The 26,871-nt window shown below is 41.5% G+C and overlaps 1 protein-coding gene across 12 annotated transcripts in view; it reads left to right on the top strand.

Annotated features, from left to right (window-relative positions):
* Positions 1–26,871, top strand: part of CAST (calpastatin) — a 119,857-nt gene that overhangs the window by 64,532 nt on the left and 28,454 nt on the right. For 6 of the 12 annotated variants that reach the window (XM_080682326.1, XM_080682322.1, XM_080682328.1 and 3 more), the window contains 16 exons: positions 2,989–3,054; positions 3,632–3,673; positions 5,858–5,914; positions 6,415–6,528; positions 7,561–7,638; positions 11,479–11,547; positions 13,957–14,055; positions 15,873–15,953; positions 16,762–16,800; positions 17,287–17,379; positions 17,512–17,601; positions 18,958–19,059; positions 22,006–22,089; positions 23,021–23,068; positions 24,203–24,298; positions 25,952–26,047. In XM_080682326.1, the coding sequence (XP_080538452.1) occupies positions 2,989–3,054; positions 3,632–3,673; positions 5,858–5,914; positions 6,415–6,528; positions 7,561–7,638; positions 11,479–11,547; positions 13,957–14,055; positions 15,873–15,953; positions 16,762–16,800; positions 17,287–17,379; positions 17,512–17,601; positions 18,958–19,059; positions 22,006–22,089; positions 23,021–23,068; positions 24,203–24,298; positions 25,952–26,047 (1,254 nt within the window). The remainder of the gene's footprint in view (positions 1–2,988; positions 3,055–3,631; positions 3,674–5,857; positions 5,915–6,414; positions 6,529–7,560; positions 7,639–11,478; positions 11,548–13,956; positions 14,056–15,872; positions 15,954–16,761; positions 16,801–17,286; positions 17,380–17,511; positions 17,602–18,957; positions 19,060–22,005; positions 22,090–23,020; positions 23,069–24,202; positions 24,299–25,951; positions 26,048–26,871) is intronic. The other 6 variants (XM_080682330.1, XM_080682329.1, XM_080682332.1 and 3 more) reach the window with 1 other exon arrangement.

Genomic DNA, 26,871 nt, shown 5'->3' with positions numbered 1-26,871 from the left:
TAAGGAAACAAACATATAAAACTACTAGAGGCCCAGTGCATGAATTCATGCACTGGTGGAGTCCCTCGGGCTGGTCAGCAATTGGGGCCATTCAAGGCTGTCTCGCCCAGTCCCGATCGAGGCCAATTTGGGCCATCCGGCCAGGGGGAGGGACCGCGGGAGGTTGGCTGTGGGAGTGCACTGACCACCAGGGAGCGGCTCCTACATTGAGCATCTGCCCCCTGGTGGTCAGTGCGCGTCATAGCGACCAGTCAACTGGTCATAACAGTCGTTTAGGCTTTTATATATATAGATTGGACAGTGCCTGTCCTAGTAAACTCAGGTTAGGACATCTTTACTTATGGTGCCCAGTAAGAGCTGGCAGGTACTCCAGAGACAATATGCTGATTGAGAACACCAGGAGTGTGCCTCAATTTCTCATCCATGAAGTGGGGAAGATGATGATGATGATGATGATGGTGATAATGATAATGATAACAATACCTATCTCACAGGACCATTATTGGGACTGAGTTGGCATGTGTAAAGTTTAGGACATTCCCTGGTACTAAGAGGTGATCAATAAGCATTAGTTATTATTGTCACAATTATTTTGTTCAGCACCACAACCACATAAAATAAATTTAGGTAGTGTATTAAGTGATTTCTAATTAAAATGCACATCCTATATAATAAAAGCCTAAAATCAACCGAACAGTGGAACAACCACTTGCTATGACGTGCACTGACCACCAGGGGGCAGACGCTCAATGTAGGAGCTGCCCCAGCCTGCAGGCCCCAGGCCAGCCAAGGAGGGTGCCAGCAGGGGCCCCCCGATCACCCCGCTGGTCGCCCCACAGAAGGAGGTGACCGGAGGCGGTGGTGGGGGGCGGGGCCAGCTGGCAAGTGGGAGGCAGCAGGGGGTGGGGCCAGCCGGTGAGCAGGTGGCGCCAGGCCAGCCAAGGTGGGTGCCAGCGGGGGCCCCCAATTGCCCTGCCAGTTGCCCCACAGATCGGCCCTGATCGCCAGCCAGGCCTAGGGACCCCACCCATGCACAAATTTCGTGTACCGGGCCTCTAGTTTTATGATAAGCTGCTTGCATCTGTGAGTGTACATTCTTAATTGTATTGTAGAATTCTTCCATGCAAAATCTTAATTGCCAAATTAGAAGCTACAAATAGATTCAAACCATTACAATACCAGCTGGCTTATTTTCTTCGTTAATCACTTAAAAAGTGACATTTGCATAAACTCAGAAAAGCATAGTAATACATATAGAAACTCATTAGCAAAGATCCAGTTTGAAAGGGTCCAAAATGTAAATGTTCTTTAAAATATTTCTTTGATCATAAACTGTGTTTCTTCCCCAAACCATAAGTGTGTCAGCAGAACAAGGGTTTAACAGGGGTGGGCAAACTTTTTGACTCGAGGGCCACAATGGGTTCTTAAACTGGACCAGAGGGCCGGAACAAAAGCATGGATGGAGTGTTTGTGTGAACTAATATAAATTCAAAGTAAAGGAGCAGAGGGGAGAGCAAGAGAACCCTCTGCTCTTTCGGCTCCGCAGGCCGGATAGAACAGCCGAACGGGCCGGATCCGGCCCACGGGCCATAGTTTGCCCATGGCTGGTCTATCATGTGAGGGACATATGGACCTTCATTACTGAGGCACAAGACATTATAAATTAAGAGGATATTTGGTGTTACCCTTTTCAGATCTATATATATAAAAGCCTAAGTGACCATTACAGCAGAACGACCAGAACGACTGGTTGTTATGATGCGCACTGGCCACCAGGGGGCAGATGCTCAATGCAGAAGCTGCCCCCTAGTGGTCAGTGCACTCCCACAGGGGGAGCGCCGCTCAGCACTGCTATATCCCCTCAAGGGTCCCGGACTGCGAGAGGGATGTCCAACTGCTGGCTTAGGCCTGATCCCAGTGCTGTTCTCTGTAGAAGGCAGTCAGTCTGAACAACTCAGTGACTCAGGGAAGTGCAGGGAACTCAGGGTGAGCCTTCCTCGGCTCTTGACTCACCCACTCAATGGTGTTCACAGGACAGACCGTAGTGGCCCAACCCATGCATGTGCAGCAGCTGCTGAAGCTCAAGCAGCAAGCCATGCAGCAGCAGAAGGCCATCCAGCCACAAGCCAGCAGTCAGACATCCCCTGAGAGGTCCCGGACTGCGAGAGGGTGCAGGCCAGACTGAGGGACACCCTCCCCCCGCCCCCAGGACACAAATTTTGTGCACCAAGCCTCTAGTAATAGAATAAAAATAAAACTTTGTGCTAATATTACCAAACAGATAAATGGGAAAGAAATGACAGGAAGCATTAGACCTAATTGTTAATCTCTTACTTTGAAAAGTTCATAAAATGTTTCCTCTCTGTTTCTGTATCTTGCCTGTACTGAGAATGTATGTATGTGCTTAAGGAATTGCCTCTTTGACACAGGTTACCTTTGGTTGGGTACAACTCTGTAGAATACGCCACTAAAGATCCTAAATCACAGCCTGCTCTTCAGAATTATTCTAGAACTTTAGATTAGATCTCTAGATTTTTATCATGCAATACCAATCCATGCACTATTTGCAAAATTGTTGTAAGATCATGTTGCCAAAATTTCAGAAAACTTCTGACAACACCTGTGACTACTCCTTTGAAAATAACCAAACATTAGAAATATAGGTGGAAAAAAATATTGTTTAAGCAGCCTTTACACAGGAAAGGAGGGGGAAGAAAAGAGATCCAAAATTAATTTTATCAATGGGAAACTTACAGATTTCCTCTCACACACACACAAAAAAAAGAGTAATTTCAAACTGAAATATTTGCTTGAGACTTTAAAAATTAAGAGCCTGCAACTTCTTGGAGTTGTATCCATCTGCATAGAGTAAATGCAATGCATGAGTAAAATGGGTTTTGATATAAACATTTTAGCCCTATTTGTACATGGTACTTATTTTACTGTCAGACAAATAAAACCACACTTGGGGCTGTGCTCTTACGTTAGGCCATTCCAGTCAGCAAACAGATGGAAGGAACACCTCCTCCTCACAAGAAAAGACACAAAAAACAGGTGATGTGGCTCATTGTACTAGCTCACTTTAGCTGCTTGGCACGTGCTTATTGCAGTTCACAGTCTCCTGTAACTCTCTGACCCATCACAGACTTTCTGGCTTAATCACCCATTGCCCACATTCTGGCACTAAAAATAAACTCACTGCTCTCTGTTCTCTTGGTTCTGTCACCATCCCATTGTTTCACAATGTCAGATGAAACCTACAATGACAATTTTACTCACACAGAGACTGATCATGCTAGTGTGGCTTTGAAGGATGAAGGTTTTTATTTTATTTTGCTTATGTATGTGCTGCAATGTTCATAGTAATAAGTCTTTATATATCTTTGATACATATAGGAAAATGTAAGATGTAAATTGTTATTTAATGATAAGAGCAGATTATTAGTGTGCTTAAGTGTTTATCTAAAGAGTTACAACTTCAAGCAAAGTAACTCATCTTAACTCATAACATTTGCATTTATAAATACATCAAAATCATCTCTTTAGCTTCCTTAGTTGAAGAAAATCTATGATAAACTTTGTAAATAATGTCCATTTTTCCTTCCTTCCTTCTTTCTTTTTCCGAATTTAGGCTGTAAAATCAGAACCTGAAAAGAAGTCACAATCAACTGAGGTAAGTGTTGTAAGTCAGCAATGAGTTATTTGGATTCTTTGCAATAATAATGAATAACAAAGTTCCTTATTTGCTGTACTGAATGGTAAAAGGATTTTTGTCAGCTAATTTAATTAATTAGAACATAGTTTTATAGAGTATATGTAAAATAATTATAACATTAAATTTACATATAACGAAAATTAATGTATACTAATCTATACTAATAAAAGGGTAATATGCTAATTAGACCACACATCTTCTGGATGTCCTTCTGAACAAAGCCACAGTGGCGGGGGCCGAGGCAGAGGCAGTTAGGGGAGATCAGGCCAGCAGGGGAGGGCAGTTAGGGGCGATCAGGCCAGCAGGCAGAGGTGGTTAGGGGCAATCAGGCCAGCAGGGGAGCAGTTAGGGGCGATCAGGCCAGCAGGGGAGCAGTTAGGGGGTGATCAGGATGGCAGGGGAGCAGTTAGGGGTGATCGGGCAGGCCGGCAGGCAAGTGGTTAGGTGCCTGTGGTCCTGGATTGCAAGGGGGATGGTCAACTGCCAGTTTAGCCCAAACCGGCAGTCGGACATCCTCCAAGGGGTCCTGATTGGAGAGGGTGCAGGCTGGATTGAGGGACCCCCTCCCCCCGTGCACGAATTTTATGCACTGGGCCTCTAGTCTATAATAATAAAAGCATAATATGCTAATTAGACCAGATGTCCTTCTGATGATCTTCTGGATGAAACCAGGGCTGCAAGGGAAGCCAGGGTCCCAGGTGCCAGAGGGTAGCCATTGCTGGCAGCTGGCGGAATGAAAGCCTACTCTTGCACAAATTTCGTGCATCGGGCCTCTAGTTTATAAATAAAAATAATATGCTTCAGAAGGAATTTTGTTCAAATCTATATATTCTTTTATATTATTTAAAAATAAGCAACAGGAGCAAAGGACATAGTTTGAAGGGTAATGAGTGTCCAATTACTTTAATGATGAGCTATCCAGAATAACTGTGTCTGTTGAATCTAGCACCCAGATAATTAAAGCTGAGAGTCTGGCTTACTCCTGACAGTCTTGTCTTGGTTGGTAGAACTAGTTACTTAGGAGACAGCTCTGACTTCCCCTTGGGTGTAGCTTCCCCGGCTTTCTTGACTCAAGGCTGTCTGGACTGAAAGCCAATCTGTGTCCACATGGAGAGTGATCCCAGAGTGTCTGCAGCCACTGCAAATGTTCTCGTCATTCAGGTGCTGCTCTTTCTTTCTTTCAAGCCCACTTAAGCAAATACTCAGATAAAACCGCAAGGTTTCCTGTGGGAAAGCACAGAGGTGGTTCTGGCTAAAGTACTTTAAGTGCAGGCAAGGGTGAGGTCATCAGGGTGAAAACTGAGGCTTGTCTGATTTGGTGTGAGGCATCTTGGCTGTCCCCGAGGATGGTAATTCCATAGTCAGCTCTAGAGGAAGAAGTCAGCAGCCAGGTGGGGGTTGTCTTCTATTTCATATTTAAATGCTTTTGGTTATCTACCCAATATCAAGAGAATTATAACACAGAAAAGACTACGTAAATCATTCAGTTTAAGAAAATGCAGGTTTTTTAAAATCTCCTGTGAAAGGAGATTTTTTAAAAATTAATTTCTAGCCCAGCCGGTGTTGCTCAGTGGTTGAGCATCAACCTATGAACCAGGAGGTCATGGTTTGATTCCCGGTCAGGGCACATGCCCAGGTTGCGGTCTCGATCCCCAGTGTGGGGCATGCAGGAGGCAGCCAATCAATGATTCTCTCTCATCATTGATGTTTCTATCTCTCTCTCCCTCTCCCTTCCTCTCTGAAATCAATACAAATATATTTTTAAAAAATTAGTTTCTAGAGTAGAATCCCTCTTTTTCACCTCAGAGGTCACAATGACCACTTGTCGTCTCTGTGGATAAACCTGCAGTTACCGAAAGAACTGCATGAATTATGAAAAACAGCCCATAATTTAGAGATACATAACTATTTGAAAAGTTGATCTAGGTGAAAAACTAAATTTTTCATTATTCTTCTATAATTATCATTATCAGACTGTTGGTAGGATTGCTGTTGACCAGACAGCACATGTCTGCTTCTCTAGTTGGGTCATTCTTAAGAGAGGCAGACGGTCTAATTGGGAATTTTGTTCTTGAGCCTGTTTGAAATTATGAAAACAATGAACTCCAATGTAATTGATGTTTTATCTTTTGAAATTGACAGCCGCCTCTGCTTAATGACGGAAAAAAAGTAGAAAAAAAGCCAAAGGAACAACACGAGGTAAATGATCAGCATTAGTGCTTGGTATCATAAGGTGAAGCCTTTTGTGTGTGTGAGGGATGAAATACTAAATTCTCATCCATCAAGACTTACGTCCCCAGAAGGATCATTTTGTAAATTATATGATCGTCTAACCACTATGCTGTATAGCTGAAACCAATATAAAATAATATTGAATGCCAACTGTAATTGAAAAACTTTTTAAATTGCTATAGAAACAAATCCTGTGAGGCTGGCTGGTATTTGCTTTTAGCTAAAATAGCACCACCACGTGGCAATAGAAGGATTTGCAATTTACTCATGATTCTTGCTGAATTTGGGGGGAAGGATTTGCATTATTTCAAATTTTGTACCTAAGGTGAAATTTTATCACATTGATATCACACTAATTTAAACTTGCACAGTTTGAAACTACATAAAACACAACTGTTTTGAACACTTCCTACTCTATTAGTGAAGTATTTGCCATCTTGTTAACAATGTGATGTGTGTGTTTTCAGCCAGAAAGCCTATCCAAAGACACATCACATACAGCAAGCAAGCATGGCCATAAAGAAAAAGCAGATTCCAGGTCAAGTGAGCAGCCAGCGTCAGAGAAACCAACAAAACCAAAGGTAAATAAATCAGATTAATAGCGAGGAAAACACTAACATCAACCAGGGGGTGAGATACAGGTCCTCTCTCTCCATGGACATGTGGAGGTGAATCTGCTGAGCTATGCCGAATATATCTTTGGTTGTAATGATTTGTTGCGATCATGTTGCTGGTTTTGCAAATAGCCTTGTGGAAACATGGGCCTATAAACGGCCTGAGAAGAGCACCAGACGGGTCCAGGGGATGTTCCATCCAGTCCTCTCCTACGGGCCCATCAGGGCCCAGTCATGACGGCAGGGCAGCAGGCTCCCGTGCCTCACAGACAGGAAGCTGCCTGGACCTTAGGGGCTGTGGGAAGCCAGACGCCCTGCATGATCTGTTGACATGAAAGCCTGAGAGAGTTTTTAGAGTCTTGTGCCAGAAGAGTTGAACTTATAGAGTGAAAAATCAGAAAGAGTCTCCATATTTCTAGAACCACTAGAAATACCAACTATTAGAAGAATAAACAAATATGAGAGGAACTTTCCCACTGACAGCTCTTGCAAGACAAGAACCAGTCCTGCTTAACAGTGTACTTCCTATCAGAGATTATAATCTCTGGCCCACCAGTTAAAGGCAGCTCATGTGTGTTTTGTTCAAATGTATTTTGTTTGGCTTACATATTATTTAAATTAGCTACTGACAATTAAAGTCAGAATATTTCACATAAAATCAATGTCTAGCTTCTCTAGAAAAATCAGGATACTTGGTAACAGCGGGCTCCCATGGCAAGAATTGACTAGAGCTTGACACCTGGTATATGTGCTCCAACTTACCACAGTCCCTCCCTGGCCCACTTCACTGTTTGTGTTACCTGCGCGGACTCTGTAAGCTCTGAGTCCAGCCTATGTGGATGGTGCTCAGCGTTGCATCATGTTCAGTGGAAGCTAGTGACCTTTCCTATACAAGATGTCCACAAGGGCAAACGGGCTCAGCAGTGACATTTGAAATGCATAATCTCAAGAACAGTCACTCAAAGAGACTGAGTTCTGTTCATCTTTCATCCTCCTCAGACTAAATCTCAGGACACAGGTGGAGAGAGTGCTGCTGCTGGTGGTGCGGTTGTGGCCTCTGGCAAGTCAGACGACAAGGTGAGCACACACAAGCAGACGTGGGGTGTGCGTGGGCCCGATGCTTATGAGAAACATGTGCTCAGGGGGGTCCCATTCTACCTGGGCTTTACCTCTGGCTCTCATGAACCATTTAGGGTTCTGGTGTTGCCACACTTAAATAAAACTGAACATTGTTCATCTATAAAAATTTGTGAAGAGGATCACGTAGCTAAAGGATATAGAATGAGCAGAATACTGAAATTGATTTTAAAATCCATTATATTCAATAAATATTTATTGGTCACCTGCCATGTATAAGGCCTGGTATCAGGATTGAGGAAATTGACATGTGGGTTGACTCAAAGCCTGCCTTCAAGATGTACAGGTTTGAAACAAAGCAAATAAAATTGCTGTGAGCATTTGAATAGCATTACTCTCAATTGTCAACAAGTGTGCTCCTAGTCAACCATGAATAGTCACAACATCTACATGAATTGATATGGGAGCTTTTCAAAGGGGACAACATAAACCCCCTCAGAAGAGAGTATATATACCCTCCTGGCCAGTGATGGGGCAAATTTTCCTTAGGTCCTTGATGAGCCAATTAAGATTCTAGCCTGGAAATGTAAGATGAGATGTAGTCTGTGTTTCCACCCATGCAATACAGAGTGTTACCCATGTGGAGCCATCTCCCTTAGAAATGCTAGTACTTATTTCTCTGGAAACACAAGTAAGTAATGGAAGCAATAATGAGAAGATGAAAATAGAAAGAAGGAGTATGTACGTACCTATTTTCCTGCTTCTCACAATGGAAAAGATATTCTCCTGAAGACTCAATGGTAAGGAAAGTCGTAGGATAAATTATGGCACATCTGCCCGAAATAGCCAATTTTTCTCAGATTTGGGGAGAAAATGCACATTGTTTTTGTTCAAATTAATGCAGATATCTTAGAGTGTAATGGTAAACTTTATGTAAACTTTTAAATGAAAATGCCCAACTTTAGTTTAAAAAGTATTTTCTTGCAGTAGACCACTTGAGACCCCTACCCCCAACCCACCCAAAGGGTACACGTTACTCTCTCATGTTGATGAAATGGCTTGGAAAAAGGGTGGATTTAAGACAGAGGATTAGATCTGATAGAATAGATTTTTAAATTAAGCAAAATTTTAAATTTTACTTTAGATATAAATTAGAGTTATCAGTGAAATCTGAAAAATAAAATTAGGAGAGACATATGGAATTCTAGTTTGCACTGATTTGAGCTGGATATTGTGGCAAATCACTTCACTTTTCTTTCTCTGATTTGTCTCCCATAACATGGGATTGATTAGATCTGCATTTTTTTAAATTATTTTTTTTAGCGCATACCAGGCTGAAAGCACTGTGTCTGACACCCGAGCTGCAGGCTGGCCGTCTAGGGGTGGGAAGAAGACACTCTGCCTCAGCTGCAATTCAAGGCAGGTTCAGACAGGGAGCTGTTTGGTGAGGACCGAGTAGGACCTGATTGTGGGAATCCACAGGGACCTCGAGTAGATCCAGTCTGAGTGAGGCGTGGAAGCATAGCCTGGATTGCAGGCTTGCAAAGGCATCAACATGGAAAAGGAATAAGATGTGTTCTGGGCTGAAACCGGTTTGGCTCAGTGGATAGAGCGTCGGCCTGCGGACTGAAGGGTCCCGGGTTCGATTCTGGTCAAGGGCGTGTACCTGGGTTGTGGGCACATCCCCAGTGGGAGGTGTGTAGGAGGCAGCTGATCGATGTTTCTCTCTCATCGATGTTTCTAGCTCTCTATCCCTCTCCCTTCCTCTCTGTAAAATATCAATAAAATATATTAAAAAAAAAAAAAGATGTGTTCTGGGAGCAGCATGCATTCCAGCGTTGGGTGAAGCGCAGGGCGGTGAGCAGTGGGACTGTAAGACCAGAAGGACAGGTTGAGGCGTTGCTATAGAGACTGCTAAGGTGAGTTAGTGATTCAACAGGCAGAGGATAAGCAGTGTGAAAGAGATTGGAGAACAGATGCAGCGGTGCCATTAAAACCAAGCTGCAAAAGGATTCTGAAAGTGACCACAGGGGGATTACAGATAGGAAGGTGGGAGGTTGGCCAGGGCTGTTCCAGTAGTCCTGGTGACTCCTAATTTAGTGTAAATTCGAGCTGAGATAGAATAAACTGGTGGGGAGAAAGGGAGGAGGCATTGCAGAGGTAAATCCTTCAGGTTTTGGGAGATGATTGGGCAAAGGTAAAGAAAATCTCAGGCTAACCTGGGGCTTGAGTCTGAAGGAGCTGGGTTGGTAACCCTAAGGGGAGGGCTCCTGCCAGTGCAGGGAGAGTGAGTGCCTCCTGAAACTGTGAGCCGGCCCCTGGTTGCCACTGGGAGGTGGACACAGTTCGCCAGAGGAATTGGTTGAAGAGGAAATGTGGTGTTTGATTTTGGACAGGCTGGATGTGTTTGAGGTATCCCAAGAAAGATGTGTAGTAAGGCAATTAGAATACTGTTTTAGAGTAGCAAAGAAGGGGGAGAGAGAGAATTGGGGATGGCCCACACAGTATTTTTAAAATCTTTACCCAAGGATATGTTTATTGACTTGAGAGAGAGAGAGGAAGGCAGGGAGAGAGAAAGCCAAACAATGTGAGAGCGGTAACCTCCCATCCGTACCCAGATGGGGATCAAACCACAACCTTTTTGGTGTACAGGGGGGCGCTCTAACCAACTGAGCCACCAATCCAGACCCCTCCTCCCCGACCTCCGCCAGTGTTTTTAATGTGACAGTCGCACAGTCATTCATTTAACACTTTCTTAAATTAAGCACTCACAAAGGGCTCAGTGTGTGCAAACACTGGCTTTCACACTTTCATAGATTCCTTTACCTAATCCTCACAAACCCTGAGGTGGGTGCAGCCACTCTGTCTGAGATAGAATAAACGTGAGGACACTGAGGTGCAGCCAGAGCTTGTCGGGGTGCAAACCCAGGCAGTTGGAGTCTGTGCTCTCCGCCTCCAGACGCTGCTGCCCAGAATTCAGGGGCCCGCAAATGGGACATAGTTTCCTACTGTCTTCATCCTGGCATCATCTCCCATTTAGTTGCTGCCAGGCCCTGAAAGCATTTGGCCCCTGGCCCTAGAGAATGATCTTGGACTGGACCACCAGCACAGGGCAGAAATGTGTAGGCTGTGTGCAGGTGGGGGTAAAGCAGAAGAGATGTCAGAGGTGGCAGAGAACAGGGGCCACAAACGCCCGAGTAGAACCAGGATGGTGCTCGGTCATGGCTGCCGTGGGAGGTGAGAGTCATAGAGGGGTCCTTGCCAGGGTCTGGGGAAAGGCATGAAATCACAGATTGGAAAGTTATTGGCAATCATTGATAGAGCAACAGAAGCACTAGTTGGAAGGAAATTCATTTTAGGGAAATAAAGGGAAGAGTAGGTGATGAGATATCAAACCAAGGGTTGTGGAGGTCTTGTTGTGTGGGGAGCAGAGACTGAAACAGCAACAGCTAGAGGAAGTGGACACTTACAGAAAGAATTTATGGGACCCACAGAGACTGGCTGTGAGCCCCAGGAGAGGCAACCAAGGGTAGTGAAGAAAGTGATGGGCAGTTCTAGATTCAAATCTTGGTTCTGTGTTTTTTTTACTGTGTGACCTGGGAAAAGTTACTTAACCTCTCTGAGCCTTGATTTCCACATCACTAATTTATATTATGATTTATTAATATTATTTATGTTATTCTGAAAAAGGGTATAACACATACAACATAGTGTCTAGCACTGAGCAGATTCAGCATATGATCAATGCTATTATATTGAATTCATTTTAATATATGTAATATTTCTGAATTTTATAAATGTATGTGAAAACGTTTTTATTTCTTTCTAAACCTCCACCAGAAAAAAGAGAATAAATCATTAATGTCGGCTGTACCAGTTGAGTCCAAACCGGGTAAACCATCTGGAAAGGTATGAAGATAGCAGTGCATTTCTAAGATATTTATTTGTAGCCTCTCTAGCATAATCTCATTTCTTGAGGGCAGACAATATGAGGTGGGGGTAACTGAAAGGACCTTTTTAAGGTCCTTGTTTCAAGATAATATAACTGGGTTGAAAGTGTGGTTTTCCCACATATGTTTGTAACATTTTATAGTATAACCCTCTGTTCTGCAAACTCCAGTTACATCTCATAAAGTTTTCATTCCACTTTCTCTCCTGCAAATATATCTTCTTTAACCAGAGGTATCACTAAAGAATGTCGGGTACTTCTTCACTCTGAAATTCCCAGTTTAATCAGTCTAAAGCTAGCAGGCCCCAAATTCTAGTACATTACCAGGGGAGTTTCTAAAATTGTAGTGTTAATATAATAGTTATTTTTACTAATTAATCTGAGTTAAACTGAAAGGTCTTTCCCCAAATTGTTGTTTTCCCCTTTAAATTCAGGTTATCCTTCACAATGAGTCATTCTTCACCTCAAAATTAGAATGAAGGCATTCTTTCATTATCTATAATATAAAAGCCTAAGCTACCGGCCAACCGGCTGGTAGCTATGACGTGTATTGACCACCAGGGAGCAGATGCTCAGTGCAGGAGCTGCTGAGCGACAGCAACTTTGCAGAGTGCCCTCGCACTCTGGGACCCCTTGGGGGATGTCAGGCTGCCCGTTCCAACCCGATCCCCACTGGGCAGGCTGAGGGACCCCCCGGTGCATGAATCCGTGCACCGGGCCTCTAGTACTGATATAAGCCTTTATTGGTAGAGTAAACTGTCACTTCTTGTAAGTTTAACATCCCTTTAAGGTAATTTCTGTTTGTGAACATCTTTGGGCAATAAGTAAACAAACAAACAAAAACAAAACTTCACAGATGGCTGAGAGAACACAGGGCAGTCCATTTTGACATATATTTTATTTGGAAAAGGTGCTATGGAGAGAGATTTGTTGAGGTGGTTTGTATACATAACTACAGAAAACTATTGATCAGCAATAAATAGCAAGCATTTCTCCTACTGCATATAGCAATATGGTCATGATTCTTTGTTTTTCCCACCCCCCCCCTTTTTTTTTAACAGCCAGTACATTGGTCTGGAAGCTTTAATGAACCATACATTTGTTCATGTAGTTAATACCTTTAAACTTAAAAAAAAGTTGCAATTCTTACCTGAATATGGCTTTTTATCTTCAACCTAGAATCTGAACTCTGAGACTTTAAATAATAAGGTTTAACTGAAACCAGATTTTTTTTCAGGTAATAATTATTTATAGACAGCATTTTTCTGCTTGTTAATGGAGGACAATAATAACAGGAAAGGTAGAAAATAGGAAGTTTCAGTTCAAATTATGTGCACATTCACAGCATGAGATAGTAAAGCCACTCACGTCTTTTTTCAATTTAACTTGAATAAGTCATACATGTAGCATAGTTATCTTCTAAAAGGAAACTCCCTGACTCATTAGAATTTCTTATTTTACACAGCACTGAAACGACTTTAAAAATAATTGTGTGTAGGACTTACCAACCAAATACTTTTTTTTTAACTTTTCACTTTCCTTTTAAAGAGGTGTGTAATATTGACATAAGGTAATTTTTAAAAAAAAAAAAATATTTTTTTACTTATTTCAGAGAGAAAGGGAGAGAGAGATAGAAACATCAGTGATGAGAAAGAATCATTAATTGACTGCCTCCTGCACGCCCCACACTGGGAATTGAGCACACAACCCAGTCATGTGCCCTGACTTCAGAATCGAACCGTACCTCCTGGTTCCTAGGCTGACGCTCAACCACTGACCCACACTGGCCGGGCAAGATAAATTTTTTTAAAAAGTTATTTTTACTAAATAATAAAGTGTACTTTTTTCTGTAAACCTTACATTGCTAAATTTTTCTTTAAATTAGTTATAAGTCATTATATAGTCTCAAATAGGCCACTATCTTGTCATATTTTTAGAGTGTTTCTGCCTTTTTTCTCTGAAGACTTCTTTCTCTTCAATACATGTAAATATTTCTTGCTTCCATTTTCATTCTTTTTTTTAAATTGTTGACCCTATTACAGATGTCTTCCATTCTCCTCCCCCCACCTTTGCCCACTTCCACCCATCCCACCCGCTCCCCCAACCTTCACCACACTGTTGTTGTCTGTATCCATCGCTATACATATATGTTCTTTGGCTAATCTCCTCACCCTCTTTTATCCAACACCTCCCTCCTCCTTCCCTTCCCCCTGAAATCCTGAGACCAGATTTTCACTATTTTGATATTTGAAGAACTTTTGGTGTTTGGTATTTTTCTACACAGATTGGTGTTTTATAGTTTTTAAAAAATCAAAAGTGAAGTATGTGTAACAAATAATGTTTAAACATCTGCTCTCTCTTCTTTCCAGTCAGGCATGGATGCTGCTCTGGATGACTTAGTAGACACTTTAGGAGAACCTGAAGAAACTGGACAAGATAACACAACATATACTGGACCTGAAGTTTCGGTAAGTGACCTTAATATCTGTAAAGATTCACTCTTAATGGGTAAGACAGCAAAATAAGGTCATGATGCACAAAAGTCCACTCATTGTTCTGTTACTTGGAGAGAGATAGGACGGTGTCACTATCAGTAACAGCAACTGAATTAGTGTTGGGATGGAATGGCTGTTGATGCAGGAAACATTTATTAATTGTCTGTGCTGAGATTATTGCTGGCATATAGTCCATTGGACCACAAATACTTTTCTGTCCTTGAGATTGTAGTTCCATGGACTTGGATTTATTTTGATTTCTAGCTATTTATCATCCTCAGTTCATCCCTATTCCTAATTCCTTAAAAGCAAAAAATTTATATGACATTTTATTTAAAGAAAAAGACATACCGTAGAATGGAAGGAAATATTTGCAACAGACACCACAAAGGATTTGTGCCAGAATTTATGAAGAATTTTAAAAAGTGAGAAAAAGACAATCTAATAAAAAACTAGGAGAAAACTTGCTGGGCTAATAAACAATGCGAGTTTCCCTAGTAATTAGGAAAGTGATACTACAACATGGAGAGGTGTCACTTCACACTTATTAGATTGGCAACTCCCCTGGAGCTCATGGATGCTCAAGATGTGCATACCCTGCAGCCAGCAATTCCGTGTCTACATAGATTTCCCAGGGAGCCTTGCACGCCTGTGCAAGGAGTTATAAGAACAGCTGCAACATTCAGAAATGGTTGTGTTCAACAGGAGTCAAGATAATAAAATGGGATACTTTTATAGTGATTAAAATGAATTATTCATTTATCAACATGGATACATTATAAACACATGATTTTGAATATGATATCAATTGTATAACATTTGAAAATATGCAAAGTAATGCTGTAAATTGTTTGTGGATACCTGCATGTAGAATAACCATGTTAAAATATGCTCACTTTCAGGGGGTGGATATGATACACTTAAAGTTAACATTAGTAACTAACTCTGGTTAACAAGGAAGGGGAATGGGATTGGAAAGGGCCAAACAGGAGACATCATTCTATCTAATTGTTTTGTAGAAATTACATAAGAAATGACTATAGATCTGATAGAGTTGGGTGTTGGGTTATATAGAAATTTATTGTTTTTGACTGTATTTTTGTATGAATTGGAAACATCAGACAATGAAAAACATTTTAAATCCAATGTATTTTAATAGAGGAATAAAATTTAATATAGTGATTTGAATATTTTCTAGCATTACATATGGGTTAAGCTACTTAAATAAGGGAAAGTATTTATGTAAAAAAATTTCAGAGTTGTGTAAAGTATTGGCTTCTTTTTTTATTTTATTTTTCTTAATTCTTTTTTTTTATTGTTTAAAGTATTACATACAGTACATATATCTCCTTTTTTTTCCCCCATTGACCTTCCCCCAGCCTCCCCTACCCCCTGTCGCATGCCCTCATCCCACCCCCACAGTGTCTTGTGTCCATTGGTGTGCTTATATGCATGCATACAAGTCCTTTGGTTGATCTATTTCCCTCCCTCTCCAACACTCCCCAGCCTTCCCACTGTAATTTGACAGTCTGTTCCATGCTTTACTGCCTCTGTATCTATCTTTTGGTTCATCAGATTGTAATGTTCTTTATTTTCCATAAATGAGTGAGATCATGTGGTATTTTTCTTTCATTGCCTGGCTTATAAAGTATTGGCTTCTTAATAATTTATATTTTATTTCAATAGTTTCATAAATTAAGAATGGAATAGTACTTTGGTTTCAGAATATGCATATAACATTCTCAGATAATTAATTATATAATGTACCTAAATGTGTGATTTTATTACAGGATCCCATGACTTCTATCTACATAGAAGAATTGGGTAAAAGAGAAGGCTCAATTCCTCTAAAATACAGGGAACTTTTGAATGTAAGTTAAATAACCATTTACTTTTACTTTACTATTTCCTTTTTGGAATATATTCGTTATCACATCAATATAGTTACAATTTTTTAAATTTAGAAAATAAAATGGCCAGATGAAAAGTTCATGACTATGACATTCACTGTATTAGTTTGCCATGGCTGCCATAACAAAGAATCACAGCCTGGATGGCATAAACAACAGAAATATATTGTCTCACAGTTCTGGAAGCTGGAAGACTGGAATCAAGGTGTGGACAGAGTTGGTTCCTTCTGAAAGTCTTGTGGAGACATCACTCCTTGGCTTGTAGAGAGCTATCTTCTCCCTGTATCCCTTCACGTGGTATTCCCTCTGTATCTTTGTTACATATTTCCCCATTTTATGAGAACACCAGTTATATTGGATTAGCCCCATCCTAATGCCCTCATGGAACCTCAGTTATCTCTTTTTAAAAAATGTATATTTTTACTGATTTCAGAGAAAAAGGGAGAGGGAGAGAGAGAGAGAAATATCAATGTTAAGAGAGAATCACTTATCAGTTGCCTGCTGCACGCCCACCACTGAGGATCGAGCCTGCAACCTGGGCATGACCTCCTATTTCATGGGCCAACAATCAGCCATGCTGGCCAGACTCAGTTACAAAGGCTCTATTTCCAAACACAGTCATAGTCTGAGATACTTATGATTAGGGCTTCAATAATATGCTTTTGTGGAGGACATAATTCAACCCATAACAGTCACTGAGTAACACATTTTGCTGATTGTAAGGATTACTTTTGCATTCTCAACATTATCAAATTGATGTTGGTTTCAGAAAACAGAAGGGATCACAAGGCCTCCTCCAGACTCTTCGGTGAGTTTACATGAACGTCTTCTAAGATCCAAGTGAACATTTTTTGTATCTTTGGTTGGTGGAGAGGGCTATCAATACTGCATTATGGCTAAAGTAACCTCTAAATCAGATGCAGTTTTCATCTGTTCAGAGAAAGGGAGTGTATGTGGGGGTTGTGTCAGTACTCATTGGTTTCATATGGATTTTTGTTTATTTTTTTGAGAGGAAGAGAAATGGAGCCCAGAAAGTTTTAGGATAAAATAAGTGTTAATAAAAATAGAATGGGAACATCTTAACATGTAATACATTTAAAAGAGGGAACAGAAAAATAATAGTGCAAAACCCATTTCCTACCAGACATGGGTTTTCATCTGCGATATCTTACTAACACATCTCGTTTGGTGGTAAAGGAATTGCCAGAGTACTTTCTTCCTTTGCTGGTGTATAATCTGATCTTTCGCCTGAATGATTCCCCTGTGATACCCATCCTGGTATCTGTTTCTCTAGAAACCCCTGGGGCCCGATGACGCCATCGATGCTTTGTCATCGGACTTTACCTGCAGTTCTCCTACCACTGGTGGAAAGAAAACTGAGAAAGAGGTATTGTATTGTGTTTAATGTTATAGGGGGACTTGTTAGAAGCCCTCCCGAACTTTAGGACAACAAGTTTCTAGTTTTGGTTATTACATTTCCCTCCTCTACACGTTTAATCTTTTGTATTTTGTTTTTCAGAAATCTACGGGAGAAGTGTTAAAAGCTCAGTCAGCCGGAGTAATCAAAAGTGCTGCTCCACCCCATGAGAAAAAAAGAAAGGTGGAGAAGGTATAAACAATTGCTTTTTGGAAAATAACCATGTTTCGAGGGACAGCGGCAGCCTTCCTGAGGCTGATGTAGCTGATGCCAGACAGTCCCGAAAGTGCATCACGCATCCTGGGGCAGGCGGAGGGAGGGCGAGGTGGGGCATCTTCCTCCCCGAAGGTCGTGGAGCCGTGAGATCAATCAGGGCAATACCCATCACCTCCAGGCTGGTCTTCCTTGTCTCTGCAGCAGTTTATGGGAGATTTCAGCACAGTCTTCTTGGTTGTGAATTAAGACCATCTTACCATTCCAGTGCACAGAGGGTAGGGTGCCAGAGAAATGACACTCTTGGAACATAAAATAATCAACGTGGTTTCCTCAAGGAGTTGAAGCCCTGTGAAGCCTCTAGAGGGGTCTTGTTGTAGCTGCTTCTGTCCACCTCTCTTAACCACAGTCAACTCGGACTAAATCTCACAAACCCTGAGATGTGGTCCTCCAGCTTTGGGCTGCAAGAGAAAGCATGACCTGTGTGCAGACAGGCCAGATAATGCGAGGAGCAGTTGCTGTCAGAGTGCTCTGCCTCTCCCCTCCTGGAGGGGACGGTTTATTTTTATCTGGCTGGTGGAGGAGCAGTAAGAGCACCACACCCCTGAGAGTGGGTGTTCCCACAGGGAGCAGCCTTTGTGCCTTCAGAGAAGAAGTCAGCGGGGGCCACCCCAGGTGCCCCTGCTTTCTGGGCTTAGCTGCTTTGCTCAAGGATGGTCGCCAGAGTCATTTTTAGAAAAAGAAAAGCAGGATAGTGAAAGTTCACTTTTTGTAGCTTTTATTTTGGCATGGGTATTTTATAATGGCATAGTTATAATTATAGTGATACTTCTAGCTTGCTAAGTAAGAGGTGCTGTGTGCCCCTGGGGCACCATTACTGTAGGAAAAGTCTTAGCCCCCATTTTCACTCACTGGTAAGTTATTTATTCTTTCTTTCCTTTGCTAGGTTTCAGGTAAACTTGCCTTCCTAAAGTCCTTCCCCAACTCACGATTCATCTTTTAGATTTAAAATGTGTATTTCACAAAGAAGTGGATGGATTGTTCAGGCTGAGGAGATCCTCTCTTTTTTATTTTTATTTTTTTAATTTAATTTCTTTATTGATTAATGTGTTACATATGTGTCCTTATTCCCCCATTACCCCCCCTCCACTCATGCCCTCACCCCCCTGGTGTCGTGTCCATTGGTTAGGCTTATATGCATGCATACAAGTCCTTTGGTTGATCTCTCCCCTTACCCCCACCCTCCCCTGCCTTCCCTGAGGTTTGACGGTCTGATCGATGTTTCTCTGTCTCTGGGTCTCTTTTTTAATGGACAGACTCTTTCCTTTGTCACAGGACACAATGAGCGACCAGGCACTGGAGGCGCTTTCGGCTTCGCTGGGCCGCCGGAAGTCAGAACCCGAGCTCGACCTCAGCTCCATTAAGGAAGTTGACGAGGTACTGACTTCAGAGCATGTTAGTCTGCAGGTTACAAAACTAAACGTGCTATGCGTGTTTCGAATGATTGCACAACTTTTATTTTATTGGAGAGCTAAAATGGACTATTCTTCATCCTGCCTTCCTTTCAGGGTCTCTGGTTAATCTAGAGACTTCTGGCTGGACAGTTAGCAGCCAAGAAGGATATTTGAGTGTTAGTCTTGTAAACCATCTATAATTTTAATATTTAAAATTAACACTAATCTCCTCTGCCAATGCTTGAATGATACCTGACTAAACAAGATAACATGGAGGCAGTGGGCTGTTGAAAAATAGGTTTGTCTACTCTTATGGAAGTTGGAAATTTGTTTGTATTTTCAGAAGGGTGTGGGGTGACTCTTTATAAGGAGAGAGGCAGCTGACGGTAGATGTGTAGGGAGATATATAACTGTGGGGAAAGATGTTGAAAATTTGTCTCAAATTAGAATAAAATCCAGCAGCAATTACTCTGTAACTGAAGCTGCTGTGTGCTTAGAGCGTGATGCTGGGCAGTTTTATCCCACCTCACTTAACAAGATCTTAACAAAGCCAAAGCAAGCTTGTATTGAGTGGAGTTTTAATATTAAATTACAGTTTTTAAAGAATTTTCAACTGAGTCCTGTGGGGGAAAAGAGGACAGAAGAAAATTGCCCTGGGACATTCCCAGCAAGGCAGTGTGTGTAGGCGGGGGGCGGGAACGGGGCGAGGAGAGGGGAACATGGATGTGCAGCCTGGGCCCTTAGGAGCAGCATCCTGTCAGCTGGGGGGCGGGGGGTGGGGGGGCAGAACTGGCAGGTGCCGCTGTCACAATGCCACTGCCTCCGCTGTCACTTCCTGTTCTGACTCACTGGGGAAGGTGAGTCTCACGGACTCCCAGCAACTCTCCCTGAGTCTGGGACCACCCTGGTCCACAATGGGCCAGTTTCTATCTTCGACTTTCCTCGAGGGCTCACCAGATGCCGTGTGGCACAGCACGCTTGGCGAAGGCGAGCACAAGGGAGCAGGGGAGGCGGCCCTCGTCTTCCAGGACCAAGTAATGTATTGGGAAGAGAGGGAACCGATTAAAACACAATGCGGGACGCCCGTTACTGTCTACGAGTGGTCCAGGCAGAATCCAGGAGGCAGGCGTGTCAGCCCAAGTTGAGCTGGGGTTCCACCACCAGAGGGCTCCACGGCCATGAGTCTCAGGCTTCTTACAGAAAATTAGGGTGATTTAATGAGACAGTCCTTAGGGGAGGGGAGGTATCAACATAAATCCCAGGACAAAAAAAAAGAGTCTTAGAGGGACTAAAATTAGGTAAATAGATATAACAATAAATTAAATAACATAACGGAGTAAGCTGACGGTTTACTATCTGATGGTAAATTCGTTACTTCCTGGGTAGTCTGGTGTGATAAGACTGGTAAAGATCATATCCTCCAGGAGTTCACCGCCACACCGTACATTCCACCAGGGAGCTCTCTGAGCAAAAATTACATAGTGCTTCAGAGAAGGGGCCCATGCCTACTGGTCATTTTTATAAGGTATCGTAACACAAAATAATATTTATAATGATACCTCATTAGTCACCTCCCCCATTTCTATGTGTAGTTACGTCGTCTGGTGCTATTTCAATTGAGTAAACGTTTACTTCCCACGCCTACAGTGCAGGCATTTAAAGAATATTAAGACCAAAAGAATAGAAGGGATCTAGCTGGGCAGGTACCTCTCCTTGTGGGCAGGCCTGAGCAGAAGAGGGGGGCGGGGGCAGTCCTACCAAACAGGTGACCGTGCCTTTCATGAAGACTGGTTTATAGGCAGAGACCCCACAAGTCTCTGAATTGAGGAGCACCACTAATCATAGGGCTTCTTCCATATCTGCAGTAGAATATAACTGGAAATGTTAAAAAAAAAACAACTTGCATCCCTTATTGAGAGTTGTTATGCTATAAAACATATAAAACTGAAGAGCATATATAGAACAATAAAAGTGTATCCCAAATCCTAGAAGGGTGCCTGGTTCATTAAAGTGCTTAGTAAATCCTTTTAAATGAATCAGTTAACTAAACATTCAATGGAGAAGTACAGTCTTAGGCTGAGATGTAGGTGGGAGCAGTGGGTTGAGCTGGAATTTGCTGCGTGACACCTGCCCGCCTTTGTGCCCAGGAGCTCCTTGGTTTAAATCTATGCCTTGCTATAGGTACACATTGTGACATATCACGGAACTTCACCTTACTCACCAATTGCTTAAAATGCAGATGTTATGTCCTGGAAGCCAGCGATCTATTACAGAACTACTGTACACTTTTATGTCTAATGGAATTGGTAGCTCATGGTTCACTAATCCAGTGAAGTCCTGGTGATATTGAAGGGAGTCCTTGTAAAAGAGGCAAAGCTAGTTGTCCATGGATCAGCCAAGATTTGTGATGGGCTGTTTCTCCCATTTCCGAGCTGTGGCTAACACTCAGGAGGACTGGGTTTCTCCCCTGCACAGAACTGCCTCATTGAGTAAGAAAGATGAAGGATGTTGAAATAATTGCAACTAACTTCTGCACTGTGCCTGACTGTCTCAAAGGATATTTTATTTACTTTTCTCTGGCGATCCTTCACAGTCAGTAGCTAGGCAAGGATTATTAGTAGGCCCATTTTATAGTTGAAGAAACTGAGCCAAAGAAAGACTAAGTGGCTTCCCAAGGTCATGCAGCGCCTGAGAGCAGGGCTGGGTCACTTCCCCGGGATTCCTGGCTGTTTTTCTCAGTCACCCCACTTACTGCCTTCTTCAAAGCCACTCACCATGGTCTTTGCTTTGTAGTTTGCAAAGCCCTTACAGACACTTTTGTCTGAATTGGTCTTCTCTGTACCACCTATGAAGTACATAAAGTAATACCATCTCGTTGTACATGTATTATCCAAATGTTTACTTATTCCATTGTCTCCATGTTCATCAGGCAAAATCCAAAGAAGAGAAACGAGAAAAGTGTGGTGAAGATGATGAAACAGTCCCAGCGGAGTACAGATTGAAACCAGCCACGGTACATTGTTAGCCACGTGCACACAGCAGCGCACGCCTCTGGCTTTCCGTGATGTTTTGGGTGTCTGTCCCAGGATGCAGAAGGACCGTCTGTCCTGGTTTCTATACTAACTGAAAACCCTGGACCCTTTCATCTCTGCTCTCTAGAGTTGGACCCCATAAGGGATGGTTTCCTAAGTAGTGACCATGTGGTAATTAAAATTCCCACAAATTCAAGCTTTTCTACTATTTACAATAATTGATGTACATCCTTTACCTTAAAGCAGAAGGGACAATTTGGGAATACTTTTTTTCTCTAACTGCTATCTGGATAAAAGCACCATAGATCTCAGTGGTGGATAGAAACGTAGGCTATTTCTCATTGTCCTCAGTTAAGGTTTTGTTTTGAGGTCAGAATGGTGGACTAATGCCTGTAATTATAGCTGTAATATATCTTGGAAGTAATCACATAAACATATGATAGAATATAGTTGTGATTCTCATATATGTTCATAAATGAAAAGTTTTTCACTTTTAGAAATACTCTGAATTGTGAAACCTCATATCCAAAAAAACTAAAACAGTATTTTAGGAATAATATCTACCTCTTCACCCTGGGTTGGAAAATTGACACTTAAAAAAAATTTCATTAATGTAGTTGCATCTTTCTTTTCAAAGATATTTTAAATTCAATTTTCCTATTGAATAGGTAAAAATTTTAAAGTAACTTTTAAAGAAAAGTAAATGTGCATTATATTTGGTCTCTTGATTTTTACATCTCAACTCTTTATTCTGATACTTCATAAAAGATAAATCTGAAATAGAAATTCACTCAAATATGAGGAGAAAAAAGCTCTCTTCTCATATCCTGCAATTTTCCAAGACAAACATAATGGGGTATGAAAGCAAAATTTTCTATTTAGTTTTCAATGAATTTTCAATTTCATTTGCAGGATAAAGATGGAAAACCACTATTGCCAGAGCCTGAAGAAAAATCCAAGGTTGGGAAATAAGTTTTTTCTGGATACTTACAGAACAATAGAACTGTAAAGTACAAATTGAGATAATTGCGACAGAAGGATAAGGAGAGGAAAACTGCTGATAGCAACTCTTGGCTCAGATCTGTGACTCCTTTTCACATATTTATATTATTTTCCTCATGAAATAGCACTAGACTATTATAAGTTGCGAGGTGACATCCACTGCACATTAGGAGCTAATATCAAGAGGGCCTTAAATTAGATTGTTAACACTTTACTTGAGTTTGATTCTAATCACAGCAGCAAATACTCATGATTCTGCACTTCCATTACTTAAGTTGGTTTGGTATCAACCAGCAGCATTTGTTAATCACTTACTATGTGCCTGATATTGTGCTAGATGCCTTTCATATGCTATCTTTTTGAGTCCTCACTAAATGAGGAAGGTGCTATTATTATTCCCATTTTACAGGTGAGGAAACAGATTATGTAAATAGCCTAAACTCACACAGACAGAAAATAGCAAGGCCAGGAATCCAAATTCAGGCTGCCCAACTCGGGGTCCAGATTTTGAATTCTGTCATAGGTCACTCTTATTAGGCAAAATCACCACATATCCTAAACAGATAATCCACCTCACCTGCAGGAACTAAGGATAACAGAACTTTCCTGCCAAAACCCCACGTAGTCATAGGAGAGGAGTACATAATCTATTCTTCCTCTGATTTATTCAGAAGGGAAGTCAGTGGGGAGGAGAAAAAACAGTCGCAAAAGAAAAACTACACACATCTTCATTGGGAAGACCAGGCAATTTTATTTGAACAAAATTACTCTGTAATTGAAGTATCAAGAAAACTTTAAACCATTAACATTTTTGTGGCACTGAGGTGTCTAGTATTCCTTATTTGTTGCATAACATCTTACATTGATAAATGAAATGTCTATAAATTAGCTTTTGTTCACATTGATGTTTCTTTCTCTCCTCCCTTCCTCTCTCAAAATCAACAAAAATATTTAAAAAAATAAATTAACTTTTGGTTTTAGATCTCATATGTTCTAATTTGTGTTAATCAGAAACAATTCTCTATGAAAACTTTTTTTTTAACAAAGTAGAAAATACTGACTTCATAATATACAATGTCTCTTGTATTACAGCCCCTGAGTGAATCAGAACTCATTGACGAGCTTTCAGAAGATTTTGACCAGGCTAAATATAAAGAAAAACAATCTAAGCCAACCGAAAAATCAGAAGTATGTTCCTAAAAATAAGTCTCTAGCTTTGTTTTTTTAAATGATTTTCTAAAATCTTAACAGTATGATGCCAAAAGTGTTTTAACATGAAGTGGTTAATAAGAAAGCCCATCGTGCTGTCTTTTTGTACATGCAGCTTTGTTTTGCCTTTTTCTAAAGGTGCTTTCTTTCCCCAAGCTGACCTTGACTTCCTTGCAATTTAAGACCTGTAATTATTCCTTCAGGAAAGCGTTCACACCCGTGCTTTCCTTTCTATTCCTGCCTCTGTGACTGACCTAGCTGAAGTTGTCATCACCACTCTCCTCAAGATGGCAATGGCCTCTGTCTTCAGTCTCCTTCCAGTCCATCCTATATGTCCATCAGAATTCTTCGTTCTTGAGCATGCTTGTAGCCACGTCGTTCCCCTGCGCCAGCCTTCAGGAGCTACCCATTTCCTGCAGAAGAAAAATTTCTGCTAATGTGTTCTGGCCCCAGCTTCCTTTTCTACCCAGGTGCCTCCCCACATCACTAAACTATCCCATTGAATGTGTGTCTCCATGGCTTTGCTCACGTGCTTCCTTCCATCTGGAATAACCTTCCCTCCTAATTCTATGTCAACTCAAGTCTTAGTCATCCCTTGAAGGCTGTGCTAAAATATGGCCTCTGTCTCCTGCTTTTCCCTCCCCAAACCTGACCACACTTCCAATTCTAATTAAGCAGGATATAACTCGCCAGCGAGTCTGTAGTTCTTTCTTTATATATCCCTGTTAAGACATTTGTTGCAAACAAGTTATTAGTTCTTGGTCCTTCTTTACACCTTACATTTATACAAAGTTTTAAATAGTTCTTTGAAGAAGAAATACCTTATTAATAGTCATCTGCTAAACACCGTGCACATAGGATATATTTCCATAAATGCCTGGATTATAAATAGTTTATTTGAATTCTTACCTTGTGATAAAATAAAGCTCTCAAACTTGAGCATACATCAGAATTGCCTGAGGGTCTGCAAAAACAGATTGCTATGCCCTACTCCTAGAATTTCTGATTTAGTGTGTTGGCATGGGGGCCCGAGAATTTACATTTCTAATAAGTTCTCTGGAAATGCTGAGGCTGCTGGTCCATGGACCACACTCTGAGAACTCCTGGGATAGTATTACTACTTGCATTTGTATATAGCTATTTACAATGTGCAGGGAGCTCTTAGATACATAAAAAGGATGTATTTATGTAAAATATTACATTGTGATAATCATATATGATTAATATATGATAAATAATTTATAAAAATAAGAAATAATAGCTGCTAAAATTTATTGCATTTACTGTTTCCAGGTACTATGCAAAACACTTCACATGTTTTATCTCCTTAAAGCCCCCTGTCAACACTTGATATGTAGGTACTACTGTCGTTCTCACTTTTCAGATGTGGAAACTGAGTCTTACAGAGGTTAGGTAACCTATCTAAGGAGAGAGGTAAAACTAAGTTGAAATAATGGTAGCCGAAGAGCTTTAATGTGCCTTGACTTACTTACTGTTCAACAGCCTTAGGTGTCCAGGAGAACTACGCTCACAGCGTATACTATAGCAGAGTGTATTGTTGATTCATCATTGTGCAGTGTTACTAGCCTGATGGCTCTAAAAATTCGTCATCGTACCTGCTTCTTCCCACAGGAACCGCAGGCCACCGCCCCGGCTCCGGTGGGAGAGGATGTGCCTCGGGCCTCCCTGTGCAGTGTGCAGTCAGCACCACCCAAGCCCGCGGCCTTGGTGAGTGGTCCTCTGGGCACTGAGAAATGTCTCGGGACAGTAATATTCCTCCCATGCACTGTCTGCTTTGTACACCAACATATTATTTTATTCTGACACAACAAGAAAATCTTCTCTAGCTGCAGTCGCTACTATTTGGGGCTTCAGGGGGTGCTAGAAAGTCAGGCTATATCTAAATTTTTAATTAGATTCCTATAAGCTGTGTTTTTTCTTGCACCATCTGAAATTCTTCCTAGTTCCTTCGTGATTGTGAATAATCATGCTTTTTCACTTTCCTGCATTTTTTCGAGCCTATTTGGAGTTCCACAAATAGCCTGATCTCCCTTTTCCTGACTCCCGGGAGGGTTGGGGTGGGGTGGGGAATAATCCTCACCAGTATCATCAGGACCCCCACTCCCACCTGAAGGGGGAGAGATTGACTCAGCTCCTCTCCCTTCTTCATCTCTTACCTCTCTCTCACTTTCCATCTTTTGGATGAATTCTGGTATTTAACTAGTTGAATCTTTGTTTCCTTTTGAATTCACTAGCCCATAGAGCCTGACTTAGAGAATAACACCAGTGGATTATGTTTCAGGACTATGGACTTGGTGGCTCTCTACTCTGAATAGCTAACCTGTTCTAGATGCTTTATAATATCTTCTTAAATTCTCACAGGGACACGATACAGGCTGATCATCTGTTCTAGATGAGGGAACTGAACCTATAACTTGACCTTGAACAAGCAACTTAACCTTTCAGAGCCATAGCTGCAATGAAACTATGGCTCCAGCCCTAAGCTACCTTCAAGTCTAGTGTGGATATGGGTCAGATCTCAAGCTTACGGC

Source organism: Plecotus auritus (assembly GCF_963455305.1).
Source record: "Plecotus auritus genome assembly, chromosome: 7".
In the NCBI taxonomy this organism is placed as follows: domain Eukaryota; kingdom Metazoa; phylum Chordata; class Mammalia; order Chiroptera; family Vespertilionidae; genus Plecotus; species Plecotus auritus.
The sequence above is the reverse complement of the archived record's forward strand: the minus strand, read 5'-3'. Positions and strand labels throughout refer to the sequence as shown.